We start from the raw sequence: 21,833 nt of genomic DNA on the forward strand, positions 1-21,833 counted from the left end.
GCAATAAAACAGCGCGATCCTCATCTTCAATTATAACATCAATATTTTCCAAGTCCAATAAAATAGAATTGAATTCATCCAAGTGAGATTTAATAGAAGTACCTTCCGTCATACGGATTGTGTACAGACGCTCCTTCAGGCGTAGCGTGTTCGCCAGAGTTTTGGCCATGTAAAGCGTATCCAGCTTGGACCATAAATCTGACGCAGTCGTCTCACTTAACACCTCACGTAGAACCTCTTTAGACAGGCACAAAAGAATGGTTGAACGTGCCTTGTCATCCAAATCTTCCCAAGTTTCATCTGTCATTGCAGCCGGTTTCTTCTTCTTCCCAGCTAGCGCTTTCTTCAAACCGTTCTGGGTTAGAACGGCTTCCATCTGAACCTTCCAGATAGAAAAGCTAATTTTCCCGTCGAACTTCTCGATATCGAACTTGGTAACAGTTGACATCTTTGAAAATAACTCTCAATTAAACCGCTTTGATACCACTTGTTAGGAATATAGCGGAATAATGCGGAAGCGAAGAATCGAAAATTGAGAATTATAGAAGTTGAATAATAGGAAAATATATAAATGACAAAAGTAGGAAATTAATAAATTGGGAAAATATAATATATATATATATATATATATATATATATATATATATATATATATATATATATATATATATTAAACTCTAAAAGAGTATAAAGAAAACAAATATATATATAAATATATATGTATTCTACGTGGGGACAAAAAAGAAAGAAGAAAGAATGAATTCAATATTGATGCCTTGATAACAAAGAAACATGAGCTATTTATACAATTGAAAGAAGGAGATAAATACGGCATGCTCATTGAGGAAAGGCATCACTTCCGGCGGGACGTGCAATGAGGAGGCTACTGTATGCATGCGACGTGGGTGGACAGCAGCATGTGGTGCATCATGGTGAGTGGAATGGATTTTGAGCCATAGAACTTAATTATTTTCTAACACTTTACATCAACTCATTTACAGCCCTAGTTTGAATGTTTGATCATGCTTTGGACAAGGATACAACTCTTCTTGGCCGATGACTACGTGGATATCAAGTGATCGAGGAGGGTGTGTTTGCAAAGTAGTGAGTTTTGTTTGTTTGGATTTCCCTTTCCTTATGATTTTGATTTAATCGGTTAATTCTATTAAACTCGAACTTTGAATTAGGATTAAATTACATATAAAATAAGTTTAAGGGGAAACTGTTATTAATCTCAAACTACAAGGGGTTCATTGATATTATCTTAAAAGATTTGGGGAACTAAGAAAAACACATTTTCCCTCTTTTTCTTCTTCCTTTGGTAAGCCTGAAAGCTGTAGAAGCGAACTCCGAAGCGAATAGCATTCTCATTAATGGCGATTGTGCGGTAGGCCACCATTTTTTCAGCTTTCAATTGTGCAAGTGAAGCTATCGACTCAGGAATGGAAGGTGGAGGAGGAAGAGAGCAGAGCTCGGCGCCACCTAAGCCCTCGAAGTTCACGGTGTATCAAAACCCGGCTCTCTCCGCCGCATTAACCTCCAATAGCCTCCGCCCCTCCATGTCCACCTTCCTGTTCCTCCTATCGCTCTCCTCCGCCTCCGCCTTTGCCCTTCTCAGCGTCATCTCTAGGTATGCTCCAGCGCGTGCAATGTGTTCGTGTCTCTCATTCTCCCAAATATTATTTGTTCATGTGTGTTGTATGTGATGTTGCCTTTTTTGTTGTGCCTTAGTTCGCTAAATTAGGGTTTTGTAGCAATTTAGGAGTGTGTAAGTTTGCTGTTTAGCTTTTATGGGAAAATTTATTCTTTATTCATTCATTTATTTATTTCTTATGATTTGTGCAATCTTTTTGGAGCATTTATTATGTTGAATTACAGAAATACAGTTCCATCAGGCGTGTATTGTGAACTGGAGCTTGTTCTAGGAATGCTTTGTTTGTAGTATTGTCTTTCAACATCACTCAATAGATTTGGAATTGGGAGTATGGAGATTTTGATTCCTGTTTGAGTTAGATAGGGAGGGGAAAGTCGGGAAACTATAAATGATCAGTAATGCATTTTCATGGTGAAAGTGTTAGTATTATATTTACAATTTCATTATGTAAAAGGTGTTCGATACATCGTTACTGGAAATGATTTTGCTATAGTTCTGCTCAACTAGCTTGCTGCAATGTCACATTTATAGTTGCACTCTTAAATGTATTATGATTAAATATGGACAAAAATCTAATTTATGTGATTACATGATCCCCCCTCCCAACTAATCCCTATCCAAAGAAGTATGTAATTTCTATCACATTTTCCTGAATGGTGTACTGAAATTTTTATTTCTTTGGGAAACAGGATTGTCTATATTAGTTGTATTATCTTAGGTAGCGTAGCTAATGGCTTTATTTGAATTTGAATTTTAGGGAAAATGGAATTGTTGAAAGTTTGAAAATTGGATACGCTTCTCAAGAAACTGCTCGTAAGTAACATAGCTTAAAGTTTCTTCTTAGTTGGGTTAAGCTAAGCAATTAATTGGTCTGACCTTTTCTTTACTTCATGCTCAGGTCTTTTTACCAAAGTGATACAAAGCATTGCCGGTTTTTTTTTAATTGGAACTTTTCTTGCCCTTGTTAAGGCTATTCTTCTTTGGAGAAAAAGGAATACAACAGAATTGATGATTACTTCTCCAGCTAAAGGATCAAAGGAACAGATGCGGCTGACTAATCGACAACTAGGGCTTTTAGGAATTAAACCAAAGGTTGAACAGGGCACAGTAGAATCTTCAAAGAAACCTCCCAAGTCCAAAATGACCTCTCCATTAGATGCCCTTGTCCCAGTTCATCAGCCAATTTCCAGTGCAAGCCGTTCAGCTAGACTGAGTAGTGAAAAATCAAGTGCCAGTAGTGGGTCTAAAATACATACTTTCAGCACCCCATCCAAGTCTCCTGCTTCCCAATCTCTGATTCTAGTCCCTACATCTTCACAACCACCTTCTCTCCAGACTTCACCTTGGTCAAACAAGCGAGCTCCTTTTCACAAAGAGATAATGACAGAAGAAGATCTTGAAAAGTTTTTGGTTGATGTTGATGAGAAAATTTCTGAATCGGCAAGTAAATTGTCCACCCCACCACCCACGATAAGTGGTTTTGGTGTAGTCAGTCCTGGTAACATGCCCAGTTCAGCTAACACTTCTGGAACTCCTAGAAGTACTCCTTTGAGGCCTGTTAGGATGTCCCCTGGTTCACAAAAGTTCACTACTCCTCCAAAAAAAGGGGAGGGTGATCTACCTCCTCCCATGTCAATGATAGAATCTATTGAAGCTTTTGAACATCTTGGTATATATCCACAGATTGAACGATGGCGTGACCATCTTAGGCAGTGGTTTTCCACAATGCTTCTCAATCCCTTGCTTAACAAAATTGATACTAGTCACGTGAAGGTGGGCTATCTCATCACTTTTTCTCCTTTCTATCCTTTTCCTGTTTTTATACCTTGATACATTGAACTTGTTCAAGGGGTGCAGAGATGCACCAACATTTGCTAACCATATTTGGCTTTTGAACTTGTAAATTGTGGTGTGATACTCTTATCACACTCAAGGGTTCACTAAATGGACAAGGCAAAGCCTTCGCTGCAATCAGCAGCTTATCTCTGTGATTCTGAATCATGCTTATTTGACTATGTTAGGTCATGCAATCAGCTGCTAAACTAGGAATAACAATTACTGTCAGTCAAGTGGGAAGTGAAATCTCAAGTGCTGGAACTACTATAGTCTGCACACCTGGGATGACTAATGAATGGCAATCCTCATTCTCTCTTGATGAAGATGGACTTCTTCACCAACTGCGTGCCAGTCTTGTTCAAACCCTTGATTCTTGCATGTGTAAGTTGGTTCACCTTTTTTTTTTAATGGTGTCAATAGTATTACTATTTTTGGTTTGTTGGTATCTTTTGATATCTTTTGTGGATTTTCATTTCAGCAAAGTTGACTCCTAGCAATTTGCAACAATCCCCACAGCAGAGCACCTTAATCCCTGTTGTGCAAGAGTGCATCGATGCTATAACTGAGCATCAGAGGCTTCTTACTTTGATGAAAGGAGAATGGGGAAAGGGCTTGCTTACCCAAGGTAGTGTTCGTGCAGATTATACTGTAAGGAGAATTCGAGGTAATCTGATCATTACTCTATAAGGGTCTCTGGTAATTTTCAGGACTTGAGATGATCAAGGTTCAATTTTTAAAATTAATTTTTCTGAGTTGTGTTGATAAAACATTCTCTGTTTTCTTAGATTGCAATGTTAACCTCCAGTTTTTATAAATTAAGCCCTTTGGAAAAGCAAAAGAAAAATAGATTTACTTTTCTTTCTTTTATTATTTCAGAAATTAGATGTTCCCCCAGCCACCCTGCTCCACCATCTGCCACCCCTACCTCTCCCCTTAATCCCAAGGTCAAACCTACAGGCCACAGCAACCTCAGCCTACACTTCTCTTCTTCCCTTTCCCCCATCCATCCTATCCACCTTTGTGCAGCATCCTAGCAAAATACCAGCTCCACCACCCTTGTTTTTTTATCTCCTCTTCAACCATGACCACTGTCTGGTAACTCCCCTCCCCCAAAGCCCAACAAACTCTTCTTTTTCCTCTCTCCACTCACTTTATTGTCACTTGGTTCGCCTGAAGCCAGCTCCGTCTCCCAATGGCGACCTCTGTACTTGTCCACAACTCTATCCTGTATTCAATTTCTTGGTTGCATGACCCTATCCCTCCATCAGTGGCACTGGCTCTTTGTTTCTCTTTCAAAATTATATTTTACTTTTTGTTCCAAAAAGAAAATGCATTTTTTGGTTTTTATCTTTCATCATCATTTAATGCCTGCTCAAATGTGAAAAATTAAGGGTAATTTATTGTATGTCATCAAATGATCAAATCAAGGACAAAAGGTGCTCATTCCCTTAACTAAAAAAAACCTATATTAGTACTTGGTGCCTGACATCAAAAGTCTAATTTTTACAGAGCTTGCTGAAGGGACATGTGTGAAGAAGTATGAGTATCTGGGTGAAGTTTATGACAATTCAAACAAGAAGTGGAGTAGTGACCTTCCTACAGATTCACATCTGCTCCTATATTTGTTTTGTGCTTTCTTAGAACACCCTAAGTGGATGCTACATGTTGATCCTACGGCTTATGCTGGATCTCAATCAAGCAAGAACCCCTTATTTCTGGGTGTTTTGCCTCCTAAAGAACGGTTTCCAGAAAAGTATATAGCTGTTGCTTCAGGTGTCCCCTCAGTGCTTCATCCAGGAGCTTGCGTATTGGCTGTTGGGAAGCAAAGCCCCCCAGTATTTGCCTTGTTCTGGGACAAGAAGCCTCAGTTCTCTTTACAGGCAAGTGTCTCCCTCCCTCACAGTTCTTGAGCCCCTATACATATGAATAGGTTTTTCTGGTGACCTTACAGTGCTTGAGCACTTTTATGGTTTACAATACACTAAACCTTTTTGTAATTTACCTATTTGCGTGAATTCAGGGAAGAACAGCAGTTTGGGACTCGGTATTGCTTCTCTGCTACAAGATAAAGGTTGGTTATGGAGGGATAGTTCGAGGCTTGCACCTTGGTTCATCAGCATTGGACATTCTTTCAGTTCTAGATCCGGAACCAGAAGATTGACAAACTGAAAGGCATTAGTTGTAAGAGTGCCATGATTTTGATAGAGTATCTGGCACGCATATGAAATATGAATGCCCAGAGTGTTCAGTGTTGTATTGTTTTATAATAGCCAAGTCAGACTAGACTCTTGTTTCTGATATCTTAATATCTTAAAATTTGACTTGTTTCAATGCACGTCAGGATATTGGGAAGGAAAAGTTCTATAATAACTTACAAAGAGAGCATTGTCTGAGTTGGTTCGAAGTAATAATACATCAAATAACAAAATAGGGCACCATTTTTACGGCGCCGGTTGCATTATGAGTTCTGGCAAAAGTATATTTGTAAAGCTTAATGTGCAGCGGTTAACAAATAATGGCAAGAGTTTCTTCAACGGTTGGCATTTCCCATTGCGCTCTGATCTTTCTCCTTGTTGACACCACAAAAATTCATGACAGTAATAGAAATGGGTGGGGTGGGGGGACTCCTAACTATCCATCTATCTATCTAATAAAAGATCAAAAAAGTAAATTATGGTTGAGGCGGTTCCACTATTTCTATTTACTATTTAGTCGGCAAAGATGTTCTCAACTGTGCAACTCATGATTAAAAGTAACCTGCAAGAAAACCAAGGGAGAGGAAATAAACTAGGTGAAAAGAAGATAATGAAATTCCTTTTAGTTGTGAGACAGATAGAGAGAGAGAGAGCTCACCAAATTGGGACTCCAAAGGTAGGTACTCCAAAAATGACAAGCGTACAAGTCAGGTTTTCTCTACATCATTATGCACAGGGAGGGACCATCACCACCCTCTAGCAATCTTCTGACAGACACACTATGTTCATTGGCCCCTTCATCATTTATCATATGCACACAGCAGTTAATATGGACCACCAAACATGTTTTTGGGAGAATCAGCAGCAGCATCCAATCCATACATTGATCTTTTAGAAAATGACCAAATGACCAATTGTTTCCCAAGTCCCAGCTCCCCTACTCGGAATCAGAATCAAAATTTAAGTATGTCCTTGGCCTTGCAGTAGCTGTACGGCGTTTACGAGGAAACGAGAAAGGGCTATCTGATCTTTCTCTGCATATCTTATTGGATTTATTATCATTCATTCCCAGAAGCAGTGAAGCTGTATAACAGACAGGATAAATGAATAAGTTCAGTCAAAGATGGATCTTCGGACGTTATAGATCAAACAACATTATATATAGCCAGCAAGATAAACAACTTCAGACACCAAATAGCCCTCTGCCAATTATGAGAGATGAACTTTAATAGTACTTCAAAAAGAAAACTACAACATAATTCTAAGCTCCTGCATCATTGTTTACCCATTTGGTTATGATCCTAACACATAATGCCACATGTAAATCTAACCTTCCTATGTTCACAGAGCAAAAATAGTGTGAGAAAACACCATAACAATGTACATCTGCAGAGGCACAGGCATGCAAAGTACACACACACAACTGATCTAAAGACGTACCAGTATCAGGCATTGTATACAAGCCACCATCTTTTGGTTGCAATTGCTGATCTGAATTTAACCCATTAGTCGCTGCAGAATCAGCTGTAGCCCCAATACCTCCACTCCCAAGCGTAAGTGAAAACCAATCCTCAGTTTGAACACCATTTGCAACATCTGGTTGATCTCTTGTACTAGTGTCTATTGATGCATTTGATGGTCTAGTTGGAAGAAATATCTGAAGAGGGGGATCAGCACCAGCAAATGACATTGGATTAAATCCATCATTTAAATTGGCATTAGGACAGCCAACAGAAGATTCAGGTGCAACACCAACTGATCCTATGGCGCCATCTATTGGAAACTCATAGCCATCAATGGAACTGGGAAAATCAATGGAGTGAGGCTGCACAACAGCTAAGGAACCTGAGACACCTGCATCTGAACCAAATAATTGAAAGCCCGGACCTCCCTGGGTATTGTGCGATAAAGGCCATGTATGCATCCCAAAGTCATCATTATTAGCACCAAACAAACTGGGGCATGAATTGCCCTCATTAGTAAGAGCAGGGTCTTCATGATAAGAATCTGTAATTCCATGTTGTTGCAATGGAAAAGAGACTCTAGCAGCATCTGCCCTGTTGTTACCCTGGACATTTCCATACATCAGTGGTTCATTTTCTTCATCTGAATCACTCAAGACAATAACTTCAGCATCCCCCAATGGTATAGATGGGTTTCTATCACTAATACCATACTCACTATTGAAATTAAGTGAAACAGATTCAAAGTCAATCCTATTGTTGGTAGGCAAGTCAAGGTTCCCAATGCCATCCTGATTTACACTGCGATCGTCACCTGCTTTGCCACTTCCAGTGCCACTGCTGCTCATGGGAATGATATCCTGATCTCTGAAAAAATTATCTCGCATTTTGTTTGTCAGAACATCATCAGGTTTACTGATTTCCCAAATGCCATTGGGGTTTTTCTTCAGTCCAACTCTGAGACCACCATGACCATTAGAACCGCCATCCTGTTTAACCTGCTTAAGAATTTCAGGCTTTGGTATCGAGTCTGCATCTGAAGATATGCAGAGATTCCCATTAGGTAAGTGCCACTGTCCAAGATCTCCAAGACTGTTTATATCACCTTCCACCTTAGCCCGCCAGGAACCATCAGGTTTCACCTCAATGTCTGCCACATCTTCTTCACAATTCCTCAACTGCACCACAAAAGCAACAAATTATACAAGCATTTTTAAGGTAAAAACTTTTGGAACCAGACCCAAAGCTGTGAATGTTACCTTTGAAGTAATTCGATTGAGATATGGGTCAATAATAATATGCTCCAGAGAGTAATTCTTGAGACAATGGGGACATTGCCACTGAAGCACATGTACAACATTCATAATAATAAGAGATCATTAGGAAAAAGGAAAAAAGCCACACACACAAACTAGGAGACATCCACTAATGATAGTAGAAGTCCAAAACAAGTGATTCTCATGCATAGCTACTTGCCTTTCTCGTCCTTTGATTCATTTCAACAAAAACTTCAAGATCAAAACAACCCTTGTGAACACAGGGCTGGAATCTTCCAGCAACCTTGATCCTTGAACCACTCATCTGAGACAACAGATACAAAAAATAAAATGTTAAATAAATTGAGGAATTACAGTTAAATTAAGTTATTGAACCTACATGCAAGATACTGGAGAATCTCTAAAAATAGAAAATAAAGACATTCTTTTTCCTCAACTGTTGAGCAGAAACAGGACAAGCAGTGGGATAGAATCACAAGTATGCTAGTGGAGTCACTAAGAACAATACCCATTGAAGATGCTAATTTAATGAAAATTTGCTTTTGTGACTTTTCACACAATCCAGAAGTTAAAAAGTGATGGTCATTAGAGAACAGAAGGTTAAAAATAAATAAAATAAACACATATAACACTGTCTCTCCCATTAAAATGGACCCAATCATCCTACCCTTCAAACAATCAACAATCAAATAATTGGCACTTAACAAATTCACTAGAGTAGAATCTCATTAGTGACAATGACAAATTTTACAAAATGTTCAATTTCACCCTTTACTCCTTTTATCCTTTAGGGTAATGCTATAAAAGGAGGATAAAGATGCCCTCTATGGTAATGCTTCAACTGCCAGACAAAAAAAGAATATGAACTTGTTGTATTGCCTAAATTCCAATTCCCAACAATGAACAATCTTGCCAGAAATTTAAGAATTGTAATGTGGTAATTGAGACCCAGAAAAAGCAGAGGTGAAAGAAGTTGATAGACAGAGCATCTAGTCAAAAACACCATTCAGATTAGTGGATGAAATCAAGGAATAAGAAGTGTCACCGTCTCACCCCCAACATGTTGAACAAATACACAAGCATACAAACATGATTTTATTTTTGCAAAGAAATTTCACATAAAGATGTATAATACAATTTATGATTTCATCTTTTCCATGTATGAGGGACTCTAATAGCGCCAAGGGTTCTTTTATAAAATCATGATGTCAATTTTCAAATATAACTTACAGGGCACCGAAGATTCAAAGGAATAAAGTCAGCAACAATTTCAATATCACTGTCACTGTCAGCATTTTCTGTGGCATTCCCACCACCAATACGACAAACCCGAGCAAGTGCATCTTCAAATCTCTCACCATCAGACTCCTTAGGAATACAGTTAAGTATCTAGAGGATCCAAATAAACATAGAATCAGATAGGAGCAATAGTAAACCAACATCAAATCTTACAAGTTTTAAATTAGATGCGAAGTAAGTTATTTTTTAACATGTACTGTACAATCAAAAACTTATTAAAATGTGAGAAGATAAAGTGAAAGAGTAATATAATAGATCTAACATAGAAGTATGCACATGTACAACTTGCAGCAACATAAAGATTTTCCTTCAGGAGAATAGCACAGTGCATGCTCCATTTAAAGCTTTAAGCTTCTAAAAATGAAAATTAATGGAGAAAAGAAGTGTCACTTTCAACAACTAAATACCTGTTGGACAGTACGCCTCTTTACAATTCTGACACCGAAACAAAACACTCGAGAATCAACACCCGTCAAAGAGATTTTGTTAAAACCATCCCTAGTGCATGGTGTTATCTGGAGCAGATAGAATCAAAAGTAATTAAATGCAAATTGGAACACACAAAAGCATTTTAATGTGTTATAAACTAAGATTGGGCTAGCATCACTCAACTGGGCTATAATGCACATGGGCCAAACCACACTAAAAGATTGAATCCAACCAATTAGCTAGCCTAACCCATGGCCTTATAAACCCATATATTCTCTCTCTCTTTTTTTTTTCAATGTGGGACTCTTATGAGCAAAGGAAGAAAATGAAAGGGAGCATGGATGAATTAACTACAAAGGGTATAAGTACAACTAAACTTATAATGTGCAATTAGCATCTAGCCCAGTAAGGAGTATATAAATGCATAAGCAGCATATGTTCTCAAGATGAGAGTAAATAAATAAATAAATAAAAACATAAATACAAAAATAGCCACAATAAAAGAATTAGTGCATAGTGTCAGAACTCACTATGGGTCCATCATCTCGACCATTAGCCCCTAACAATTGTGAGCCAGGTCTGTTTATTGCTCGAACTGGGACCCCTGTGAGGTACAAGTAATTTAAGAAAGTCAGTTTGAGGTCTCAATGAAAAAGGTTGAAGCTATTAATAGCAATCAGTTGTAGACAAGAGGTAAAAAAAATGTAGTGTGTGATAAAATAACAAATTTGGACAAGTAGGTTATAATGTGTTAGATAAAAAAAAAATTAATTTGGATTGAATATGATTAGCAAATCCCAGAGTACAGAGATGTGGTTCAGCATAAACTAGTCATTTGAAGCCATTTGGATCATACAGAGACATGATGCTTAGCCAAAAAGTTAACTGAAACAGTAGCACATAGGACAGTGACTATGCTACCCAGCACAAATTATATGTTCCTTAACCCAAAGTAAATTTAGAGTAAACCAAAAAGCCTATTCTCAAGAATGAATATTAGTTAGATAATTTTCCTTAAGCTAAATAAAATTCAAATTAATTTTTTTTTGAAGGGAAAAATTCAAATTAATTTGAAAAGGCCTATCTTCAAACATGATTCTATGCAAGAGCATACCATTGACCTGCAGAGATGTATACAGAGGCCAATGCATCCTAAAGTGAACTGTGTCATTGAGAAGCATGCACCAAGCCTGAAAGTGACACCATTCTGAGTAACACACAAATAAACTTCAGTTTGAAAATATCAGTCAGAATTGTGGGTAAACCTGAAGATCATACTCCTGTTTTGCCAATAAGTCTCTATCTGCTCTTGTAAGTTGAAATGTTTTCTCAATACTCTGCACTGGGTTTGTTCTGAGATTTACAGATGTAACACAATTACACAAGATAAATGGATGGAACAAAAGAAAATTTACAAGAAATTAAACATGATATGAATAAGAAAGAACCTAGAAAATGCTACAAAATGAATACATATAACACAGTTTTAAAAAGAATAATCTCTTTTTGACAAATGGAGGCTCTAAGAACACAGAAGTTATTGAAAGGGGGGAACAAAGAGAACAGATGGCAACAGAACACCAAAACTGAAGAGATGACAGTATTACAGTACAAATATGACAAGGGTTAAAGACAGCAATTTCATGAATCCTATTGACCACAAACTCATCTCCTTCTGGAGACCCTCAACAGGAAGGGAGTGGGGATGATATTTAATTACAACTGGCAATAAAATCACCTCCGCCTAGTTTACTTGAAAGCAATATTCAGTTAAATTAAATTATTTTGATGTTGCACCCCCCTATTAAGTAAATTTGTTTGGAGTCCAAATCTTTTGATATAATATGAGCTTGTAAATTCTTAATTTCAAGTCATGACTGAGCTCCCGCTAGCAGCCGAAGTGCCAACCACTGTCTTGGTGTCATTTATTTTATGAATAAATTCATTAAAAAAAAATGCAAAATTTGTCTAACATTTACCATTATGATTTTGAAAAAGGGTAGTCCAGTGCATGAAGCATGCTTTATGATTAAATGAATTCAATTCCATTCCTTTATGATTAAAAGGAATGCTCATTACCTACATGTTTCTAAAACATTATATTGGCAGATACATTTGAAGTGTTGCAATTTGAAAGAGACTATCAAAAGGGGGCCATATATTGGCTCTGTTTGGCACGCCTAACTAAAAAACTAGCTGAAAGCTGCAAAACTGAAAAGCTAGTAGCTAATAAGCTAACTAATGAAATTAAAATGTTTGGTAAAATTAATTATTGAATTAGCTGATAAGTGTAAAAAGACATAAAAAGATAAAATAAGATATTAGGATTTTGATTAATGAAAGGTAGATGGTGTTATTTTTGTAAATTAATAAATATAAAAATCGAAAAAAATAAATTAAAAAGCTAGGAGCTTAACTTAAAACGCTACTTGGGGTAGCATTTCAAAATAAGCTACTCTGTATTATTTTAACCTCCCCATGTTTTACTAAGCCGGGCTTATAACTTATTTGTATCTTAAAATAAGCTATAACCTCTAAAATAAGCTCTACCGAACAAAGCCATTTACTAAAAGGATCAACTATTCAACTCTTGTAATAATGTAAATATAGGTAATTAACTTTGGGTTTTTGACTGAAATAGAAAGATTTTAAAATTGTCGACAACCCAAGGAAAAAAGCTTTTGGAAAATATAAGTAATTAACTTTGGGAACCTTTTGGTTTTTGGACAACCAAGGAAAAAAGCTTTTGGAAAATGTGTTTTTGGTGTTGACTGGATCAAAAACGCATTTCCCAAAAGCTTTTCTACTTTTTTTTTAAAAAATGAACATATACCCCAAACGCATTTCGTAAATGCGTTTGGATTTTTTTTTTTTTTTTTTTTTGAATACCATAAAGGCAAGTGGAAAATGCGTGTGGCGTATTTACACGCCACACGCATTTCCCACTTGCATTTGTCATTTTTTCTGTTTTAAAGTCCAAACGCAAAAGGGAATTGCGTTTGTAGTATGTACACCGTTGTACATACTACAAACGCAATTCCCTTTTGCGTTTAACCCAAAAACAAAAAACAAAAACAAAAAAAAAAAAAAAAAAAACAAAAAAAAAACAAAAAACAAAAAAGCGACCAGTAGCGTATACGGCTGCTGGTCAGTTGCTAGCAAAGGAAGGGAGTTGTGTTTGACTCCAAAGGCAATTCCTAGTTGCGTTTTACTTCACAGAGGGCTCAAACTCCCCTATAAATACTGCGGAACTCCCAAGGTGAAGTATTTCCCACTTGCGTTTATGGTATTCAAAAAATTATTTAAACAAATGTGACTGCGGTATATGTTCCAAAACATAAATAAATAAATAAAACAAAAGTAGAAAAGCTTTTGGAGAATGAGTTTTTGATCCGGTCCACCAAAAACGCATTTCCCAAAAGCTATTTTACTAGGGCTGTCCAAAAACCAAAAGTTTACCATTTTTGTCCAAATGTTTTAAAATCTTCCTATTTTAGTCAACTTTCCCCAACCAGCCTAGCAAAACACAATTTTGTACCCCATATTACATATAAATGTAAACTCTTCTAAGCATATTCCAAAGCTATGAAAAAAGTTGAAAACCTTACTACCAAAGCATATTCCAAAGCTATGAAAAAAGTTGAAAACCTTACTACCAAAGCATATTAATTTAAAGGTTTTATGGATTTCAAAAAATTAAAAGGTTTTACCTGAAAAAAAGAATATCAAAGATATTTAATGGAAAAAATACCTTATATGAATAAAGCAAAAAAAGGTTAACATATTATCATGTATCCTTGTACATTTTGATGCTTGTTCTAATCAACAAATGCAAGTTTGAAGTCAAGTTGCCTATACCCCACAAAAAGAATATGCAAAACACCCCCCCCCCCCCCCCCCCCGGTCACTAGTTCATAAAATTCAGTGGAAGTATCACCAAAAATATTGGTCATGTTTGGTAACATAGTTAGCTTATCAGCTAATTTTTGCTTGTTTGACCACTATTAGCTGTTTGACTTGGTTAAACAGTCAATATGAGTGTTTGGTTAATTAGTTTTTTGAAACAGCTTATTGCTCCAAAACATTAAAATTCAAAAAGTTGCTCAAAGCAGTTTTTTCGAACAACTTTTTGAGAAAATAAATTATACCCTTAAAGGTCATTTTGCATGTAATCAACTATCAGCTAACAGTTAATTTACCAAACATCTTTCTACAACCAACTAATATTATCAGATAGTCAAACCCGCTAACCCAATCTACTAACAGCTATTTGCCAAACACCCCCTTTAATAATGTCACACATAACTATAACATTTTTAAGACCAAATACAAGGGGAGGGGAAAGAGAGAAAACAACACTTCCTAAGACAAACCTACAACCCAACTTATTTAGGTGAGTAGGCAATACAACTTAAACATCAAACAAGACTTTGTATATGATTAACACTGAAAATTACAAAACTTAAACATCAAATAAGACTTTGTATATGATTAACACTGAAAATTACAAAACAATCCATAAAGGAAGTACATAGAATGAATCATCTTTATAAAGCTGGTAGCCAATCCCCTTATGAATCAGAAAAGTAATCCAAAAAGATTGCGTACACCAAAAAGGAAAAGATAAATCACAACTGAAGAAGAAAAAGATAAAGCCAAATAAATCTAAAAGAAGCAAACTTTAGGAGATTGTCAATGGACATCAGATATTTACCCATCAGGTGGGACATCTGTAATAGTCAGCTTTACTGGAGGTAAAGGATTTGCCACTGGTGCCCAATAGCTGCACCAAAAAATATTTGTTTAGAAATTTAAAATTATTTTAACTTCAAGCAAGCATGTAAGAGAGATATCCTTGAAGAGCATTGAAATGAAGTATTAGGAATAGATTATGATTTGAAGATCTGTTTCTTCAGACACAAAAATACTATTGTTACAGTTAGAAACTCCAGGTTAAGGCTTCCATCACTTAAATAAGGATTATTAGCAATTCTAGTCCATTAATTCAATAGATAATCTCAAGAGTAAAGAAGAACCAAGAAAATGGTGTCACTTACGGGTCAGCACGACTCAATCTGCACAGTTCACAATAGAAAGTTCCAGGTGGTATTGGTGGAATACCATTCTCCCCAGCTTTCTCTGGAATGATAACACAGCTAATATGTTGCCACACATGGCATTTGGGATCTTCGCACTGCAAATGAAAGTAGAGAAGCTAGATAAAAGAAACAAATGCTTCAAATGTAAATACTATATATGCAACACAAGTATACACATCCAAAGCTGAGATTAAGGGAAGAAGGTCATAGCAAACAGTTTAGAGTATGTGTGTGTGTATGTATATACAATGAAGAGCTTTTTTGTATGCAGATCTATGTGTATACTTATATGTGGTATAGCTTAGGCCCTGTTTGGGACAGCTTTTGGAGCGGTGGGAGCGTTTCACTCCTCCAGTCTCCAAATGCTAAAAGAAACTCATTTGGATGCTGTCCATTTGGGGTGGTCATTTGGCCAACCGCACCGCCCCAAAAGCCATAGGCCAAATTCCCACTAGACCCTTTTGGAGACAAAATCTCCAAAATGCCCATTCAACTATTGATTAATTAAATTATTTTTTATTATTAAAAAATTACTTCGAGAAGCCATGATTTTTCGCACACAACCTCCCTTGTGATATTGGGAGCATGAGGTTCCTCTTTTTTTAGAGAAGCCTCATGCTCCCAAAGGGAAACTTGGGCAATGTCAGCTTCTTTCTAGGTTTTTTTTTATATATAATTATTATATTATATTATATTATATTAATATATCAGTAACTACATTGATTATAATAAATTATTTTTACGAAAATATTATAAATAAAGAATAGAAGTGTGTTAAAATTATTATATTATACATTAAATGGAATTTATTTTTATTTATTTGTTAGAACTTTAAATAAAAATTATTAATAATATATTTATGAAAATATCCATAATGATAATTTATCATTTCAATCTTACCACCACCACTGTTTTTGTAAATAAACACATCTTTAACAACTCTAACCTCTCTAATCTAACCACCACCACTCTAACCACTATAATATCACCGCTCTCCCAAATGGAGCCTTACACGGGGAGGGAATATACAAGTATCTAGTACCTTAATCATTGATTCTGTTTGTAAGGTACTTCCACAGGGACATTGAATCTTATCCATCTTATAAGAATCTTCTATTTCATCTTTAAACCTTGCACTGCTACTATCTGAGAATCCTTGCGATTTTGATGCCAAATCAGGTGCTCCAGAGGCTTGCGATTTTGATGCCAAATCAGGTGCTCCAGAGACTAGCGATTTTGATGCCAGATCAGGTGCTCCAGAGACTTGCATTTTTCTAGAAACAGAAAGAGAAGATCATTTTGTAACCATATATGGAAGTATAACCAAGAACATTAATAATTCAGAGTACACATCACTTATCTGCAGCTCCGTATCATAGAAGGGCAGAAATGCTTCAATCACTATAATTCTAACAACTACTCGGCATAATTTATAGTATAATAATACTTCGTAACTTTTCATCATTAATAAAATATCTTGGATTCAACGTTTTTTACACTTCCAAATAAACATTTATAGAATACCTTATACTAAGAGTTTGATCATTGGAAGAATTATGAAAATCTCCAAATAAACATTTATAGAATAACTAATACTAATAGTTTGATCATTGGAAGAATTGTGAAAATCTCCAAATAAACATTTATAGAATAACTAATACTAAGAGTTTAATCATTGGAAGAATTGTGAAAAATGCATACATATTTACATTATTAAACATTGCAAAGTATTAATGGAAAAGGGTCAAATAAGCTCTTAACTATACAAGATTGTGCAATTACACCATTGAAATCTAAAAAGCTCCATTTAGACCCCCAACTCACCAAAAAAAAAAAAAAAAAAACAATTAAGCGCTTTTAGTAGGTTACCATTAGGTAAAGGGTTAAAAGCCATTGAGTTGCATCCACTTGTACCATTAGGGTTAATATGGCATATATTTAAATTTTAATATTAATAATTAACAAAAAATAGAAGGTATTCACTTGGTTCAAGCTTTCCATTAACAAAATCTGGTAAAAAAAAAAAAAAAAAAAAAAAACGCTACTTTATTTGGTCCAATAACAATGAAACATGGTTCACAATTTGCCAAAATCACTGAATTTTTCCAGTGATGAACAACACAGCACTTGAAATGGATGGGTTTCTCCTGCTAAAGCTTTGTTATTTATTGAGGTCCAACATCACCATCAACAAATAGCTCAATAACTATTGGCATCATGCTGCTCAAATTTAGGATTTTCAAACTTGACTCCTCCAGCTATAGCCATCTTCCTTCATTTTTTATAGCAGATTTTGTTGTTCTCACCTGAGCCACTGTCGAGTCATTCCCAGATCTGGCAACAGTCAAATACCAGATCTGAGACTACTATACACATCTGGCAACAGTCAAAGATAAGGAAGAAACCCTTCAGGGCACCAGGCAGAGTAAGGTGGTTGTTATTCTCGTTTTCAGTTTAAGCTTCTCTGATGTTCTCTACCATGGCAACCTGAGTCGAGTAATTTCCAAAACTTTTTGTTTGCATTTTTTTTTTGTTTTTCAATTGTTTCAGTTTCATTACCTCTTGAATTTTTTGCTATTTTTTAAAAATAGATGAGATGCCTAGGCAGATTCAGATTTTATAAGTCATTTGTCTCCTATTGTTGCAAAACCAGTGTGTAGTTTCAACTTATGAGCGCTTCATATTGGAGAAGAGGAACATCAAAGGTAGAAGCGACAGTGTTGTCAGCAACCATAAATTTCACAGCTTCTTCTTCTTCTTCTTCTTCATAGAATTTTTTTTTTTAAGTTACAGTATTATTGTTGTTAAAATTTAACATTCACCACATCAGCTTTAAAATATACATAGAAGCTAACTCGGTGTGCCAAATCAGTACTAAATAAGCTAAAAGAGTCTAGTCAACAGGTTACCTGATGCTAAAAGTGCTTAATTGCACCTTTTCTTTTTTGGTGAGTTGGAGAGTTTAAATGGAGCTTTTTGGAGTTTAGTGGTCTAATTGCACAATCTTGTATAACTCAAGTGCTTTTTTTATAGATTTTCCCAAGTATTAATAATACATAAGCATTTCTAGTATAAAAAAAAAAAAAAAAAGGAAGCCATGCATAATGCAGGACTCTTACACACCAGGTCTAAAATGGCTTATAGTGAAAAATGGTTTTTTTTTTTTTAAGTGTGTATAGTACCAGATAAGCCCAACTAAGCTGAAAATAAACCCATCTAAAATGGGCCTGAATATTATGGGATGTGACATGCCAAAAACAGATATATAATAACATTACATAAGAGGGGTAATTTCAGACCCCTCACACTCCCCATTGTTATATAGGGATCAATAACATTTTAACCCATCATGCTTATGTAATATACACTTCTCCCCACTCAACCTAAAAATGTAGAAATGAAATACTTATTAAGCTCTGGAACGAAAATATAAAATTTCATATCTTTTTTTTTACATAATTTTAAAAATCAATATTAACAAACTTCATAATACTTTTTATTAAGAAATATAACAAGAGACAAAATGTATAATCTAATACTTAATTCAATATTCTTAGATAGGTCATATCATTATAATTTAATAATATTACATAGCTAGTTTAAAAACTTTTTCATCTCCAATCACTAGAGAACTGATAGTGTACAAGACCATAGCCCAGAAACACAAGCTGAAATTAAAAATACAAAGCACATAACTTCCACTGAAAATCTTCACATTTAGGCCTTTACTTTTTTCTTTTTCTTTTTAACTAGACCTTGATGTTCTTTAGTCTAAAAGTAGACATCAATAACTATAACATACCTGTAAATATCATCCACAATTTTTGCCACCTGTTCCTTGCCAACAGCATTTTTCTTTGCCCACGATCCTGACACTAAGCCCAGTCGGTTACGTTAGCAAAGAATAAATACACAACTTAGGTCACCCTGTATAAGTTTCCTTGCACTAATGTACAAAAGAAAGTACTTTCCTTGACAGCTTACCCCGGTCATCAGACAAGATAGTCAATATCCGATCAACAAGGTCCTACAAAACAAATAAAGATGTTATTGACATGAAGTAGCAGTAACATATGTTGTGTTGCATTACTGGCAACGATGCAGACAGGTGGAGATGCCAAAGATTTCAGCTTAACAGTAAGTGCACCATAAACCCCAGTTTCTCTCATGAAGGATGAAGGCTATTCCAGCAATGGTATAAGTACGGTCTCAATATCACAGTTTGCAAGACTCACTACAGAAAAGATAGTTGGTGAGGGCACCATGACACAGTTTTTTAACTCCTAAAAGTTAAAGCAACGTAAACTTAAAATAGAATGCAAATAGAAGGAGGGTTCCCTACAAAAAGGGCTCCCATAGAAAACCTCATCAACTATAGGTTTTCAGTACAGTATTCTTACCATAAACACATAGACAAACAAATGAACAATAATATAAGTGGTCTGTAGTACAAGGCTGACAAGCCTCCATCCAAAGTTATTTAAAGAAAATGATACAATGCACTTCAGGATTGGGAAAAGTAGATATACAATCTTTTTCTACACAATGTAAGAGAGAGTCATACCTGCTTCTTTCCTTGCTTTGATACACCAATTTGAGTGAGAACATCCTTGAGTTCCTTTATCCGGAAATATGCCAACTTGTCCTAATAGAGATGATTAAACACAAAGTAGTAGCTTTTTAGGTTATAAGCAACCAAAAAAAATCCCAGGAATTGAAGCATTTCTTCATTAAAGTAGTCATTCTACCCCAATATCATTTCCAATTTACCATTTACAATTCAAATAGCTTTCACTCTTTTTTTTGAAACAAGCCTAACCATAATCAAATAAAATAAACTTATTTAAATAATATTCCTCCCAAGGAGGGTGACAAAAGATATGGAAAGAAAAATTAGCAAGTACTCCATTAAAGAAAAGAATGTTTGAGTTAAAAGATGAAGCAATAGCATTCCATCTCACTTCCAAAACCATGACTACATCTATTTGCAGTCCTAATTAAAAAATAAAATAAAAATAAAACAAACTATGATTCACCACAAATTCTAAAATATAAAGAAATGTAAATTCAATAACAAACTGTTATGAGCATATCATCATATCTGGAGCATTATGATCAACCACTCATAGTCTCATACAAAATTCTGCTCTGCTGTACTAATACAGAAATAACTATATCTGCCATATGATAAAATAGATTTGTTTGGACGAATACATGCAAAATCAAGAAAACTCCCAATACTAAGCAATTCCACAAGGCCCAAAATTCACTTTAAATTGTTTCTGCTCTGCTCAAAGTAAAGCACCACGATCCACATCACAAAGTCAAGAGTCTAAAATTCACAAACAGGTAGCGAAATTAAAATTCACCTAAAAAAATTATTGAAAATAATAATTCAAAAAAAAAAAATAAGGTGTTAAACCAGAGCTGATTACCTTGCAGCTTCCTACCAAATCCATGTTCACACCTCCCTCCTGCCGAGAAATGAATGGTTTTCTGCAGCTAAAGATGAACTAATCAAGCAACAAAAATCAACTCCCAAACAAATAATTGATCTGATCAAAATTCAATATCAATCCACAGAGTTTAAAGACGAAAGAGCAAAATCCATATCAAATTCACATACATGCATAGAGTAACGATGCGAAGACTTACAGTGAATGGGAGGTGTTGTGGGACATTAATCGGTAATTTTGAGGTTTTTATTTGACTCTGACTCAGGGACTCGGACTCGGGGTCGAGGGTAGGGTCGCATTTGCCTTGCTTTGTTACGGACGTATCATGGATTTCTCAAATCCGGTTTATTTTGTGCAAACAAAACCGGGTTTGGATTCTCTGCTCTCACGCGTACGTGCCGATTTCGTGCTGTTTTCCACTTAGGTACTTTTTTCTGCGCCAGCGCTGTCGTGCCAGTGTAACCGCGAATTTGGTAGGAAATTCTTTATTTTTTGCTACGAAAAATTACAATATTCCATATTTAAAATATTTTTAAAATGCATAAATATAACATGTGACATAATTTTTCATAAACTTAAACCATATAATAACGGTTGTATAGGGAGTCACCATCATTGGATAGTACTTAAAGCATAATTTTTACAACACAAAATCTTATTAATTAATGTAATTCATGCTTCCTCTTGTTGCTCTTCCGCAAAAAATGAATTATTGATTTGATCAAATTTTTCGCTACACCTCCGTCTAAGCATCGTATTTGGGGTGACAAAGGTGACTATCTCGTAATATACCTCTCCTCCAGCAATTGATATCATGGATGGACCACATAGCATTATGGACCGTGAATTGAAACAACGAGGTACATAATTCATACTCATAAGGTACAGAATTTCATAATACAATCACAAAAAAGTCACAACACAAGACACATGTACATGTTATATATTCTTATTTTTCAAATCTGATTTATGTACATAACTTGTGTTCATAGACAAAAATTTCACAACACAAGATACAAAAATCCATAACATAAGACACAATTATTAATTTGTTTCAAGTACATACTTCATACTCTTAAGATACAAAATTTTATAATACAAGATTCAAAAACTCATAATATAGTA

The 21,833-nt window shown here is 35.5% G+C and overlaps 2 protein-coding genes and 1 long non-coding RNA gene across 8 annotated transcripts; 2 read left to right on the top strand and 1 right to left on the bottom strand.

Annotated features, from left to right (window-relative positions):
* Positions 1-1,293: 1,293 nt before the first annotated feature.
* Positions 1,294-5,862, top strand: LOC109192860. Its single transcript, XM_019343572.1, has 7 exons — positions 1,294-1,630; positions 2,412-2,467; positions 2,553-3,427; positions 3,676-3,871; positions 3,969-4,154; positions 5,000-5,370; positions 5,511-5,862. The coding sequence occupies exons 1-7, from the start codon at positions 1,443-1,445 to the stop codon at positions 5,649-5,651; spliced, it is 2,013 nt and encodes a 670-aa protein (XP_019199117.1). The 5' UTR covers positions 1,294-1,442; the 3' UTR covers positions 5,652-5,862.
* On the bottom strand, positions 5,838-21,015 carry LOC109192859 (E3 SUMO-protein ligase SIZ1-like). 6 transcript variants are annotated; one of them, XM_019343568.1, is made up of 18 exons: positions 20,908-21,015; positions 20,688-20,754; positions 19,817-19,897; positions 19,237-19,279; positions 19,055-19,121; positions 16,295-16,526; positions 15,211-15,347; positions 14,868-14,936; positions 11,419-11,506; positions 11,268-11,343; positions 10,684-10,757; positions 10,132-10,239; positions 9,656-9,814; positions 8,625-8,729; positions 8,408-8,488; positions 7,126-8,326; positions 6,344-6,768; positions 5,838-6,247 (listed from the first exon to the last, which is right to left on the bottom strand). In XM_019343568.1, the coding sequence occupies exons 1-17, from the start codon at positions 20,931-20,933 to the stop codon at positions 6,623-6,625; spliced, it is 2,760 nt and encodes a 919-aa protein (XP_019199113.1). In that variant the 5' UTR covers positions 20,934-21,015; the 3' UTR covers positions 5,838-6,247; positions 6,344-6,622. The 6 variants fall into 6 exon arrangements, with proteins under 6 accessions (XP_019199113.1, XP_019199111.1, XP_019199112.1 ...); XM_019343566.1 differs by having other exon boundaries at positions 19,055-19,127; XM_019343567.1 differs by having other exon boundaries at positions 19,055-19,127; positions 20,688-20,748; positions 20,908-21,005.
* On the top strand, positions 6,780-7,129 carry LOC109192866. The gene is made up of 3 exons (XR_002056161.1): positions 6,780-6,964; positions 7,035-7,042; positions 7,096-7,129. It is a non-coding gene; the product is annotated as an uncharacterized LOC109192866 (long non-coding RNA).
* Positions 21,016-21,833: the final 818 nt, after the last annotated feature.

The sequence above is a fragment of the Ipomoea nil genome, unplaced genomic scaffold, assembly GCF_001879475.1.
Source record: "Ipomoea nil cultivar Tokyo-kokei standard unplaced genomic scaffold, Asagao_1.1 scaffold1834, whole genome shotgun sequence".
In the NCBI taxonomy this organism is placed as follows: domain Eukaryota; kingdom Viridiplantae; phylum Streptophyta; class Magnoliopsida; order Solanales; family Convolvulaceae; genus Ipomoea; species Ipomoea nil.

What these genes read in the sequence shown, in the direction of transcription:
- LOC109192860 (XM_019343572.1), top strand. Translation starts at nt 1,443, where the DNA reads ATGGAAGGTGGAGGAGGAAGAGAGCAGAGCTCGGCGCCACCTAAGCCC. An exon ending in CTTCTCAGCGTCATCTCTAG is followed by an intron (nt 1,631 to 2,411) that starts GTATGCTCCAGC and finishes TTTGAATTTTAG; the next exon opens with GGAAAATGGAATTGTTGAAA. An exon ending in CGCTTCTCAAGAAACTGCTC is followed by an intron (nt 2,468 to 2,552) that starts GTAAGTAACATA and finishes CTTCATGCTCAG; the next exon opens with GTCTTTTTACCAAAGTGATA.
- LOC109192859 (XM_019343566.1), bottom strand. Translation starts at nt 20,933, where the DNA reads ATGTCCCACAACACCTCCCATTCACT. An exon ending in CAAAGCAAGGAAAGAAGCAG is followed by an intron (nt 19,280 to 19,816) that starts GTATGACTCTCT and finishes TTTGTTTTGTAG; the next exon opens with GACCTTGTTGATCGGATATT. An exon ending in TATCTTGTCTGATGACCGGG is followed by an intron (nt 19,128 to 19,236) that starts GTAAGCTGTCAA and finishes GACTGGGCTTAG; the next exon opens with TGTCAGGATCGTGGGCAAAG.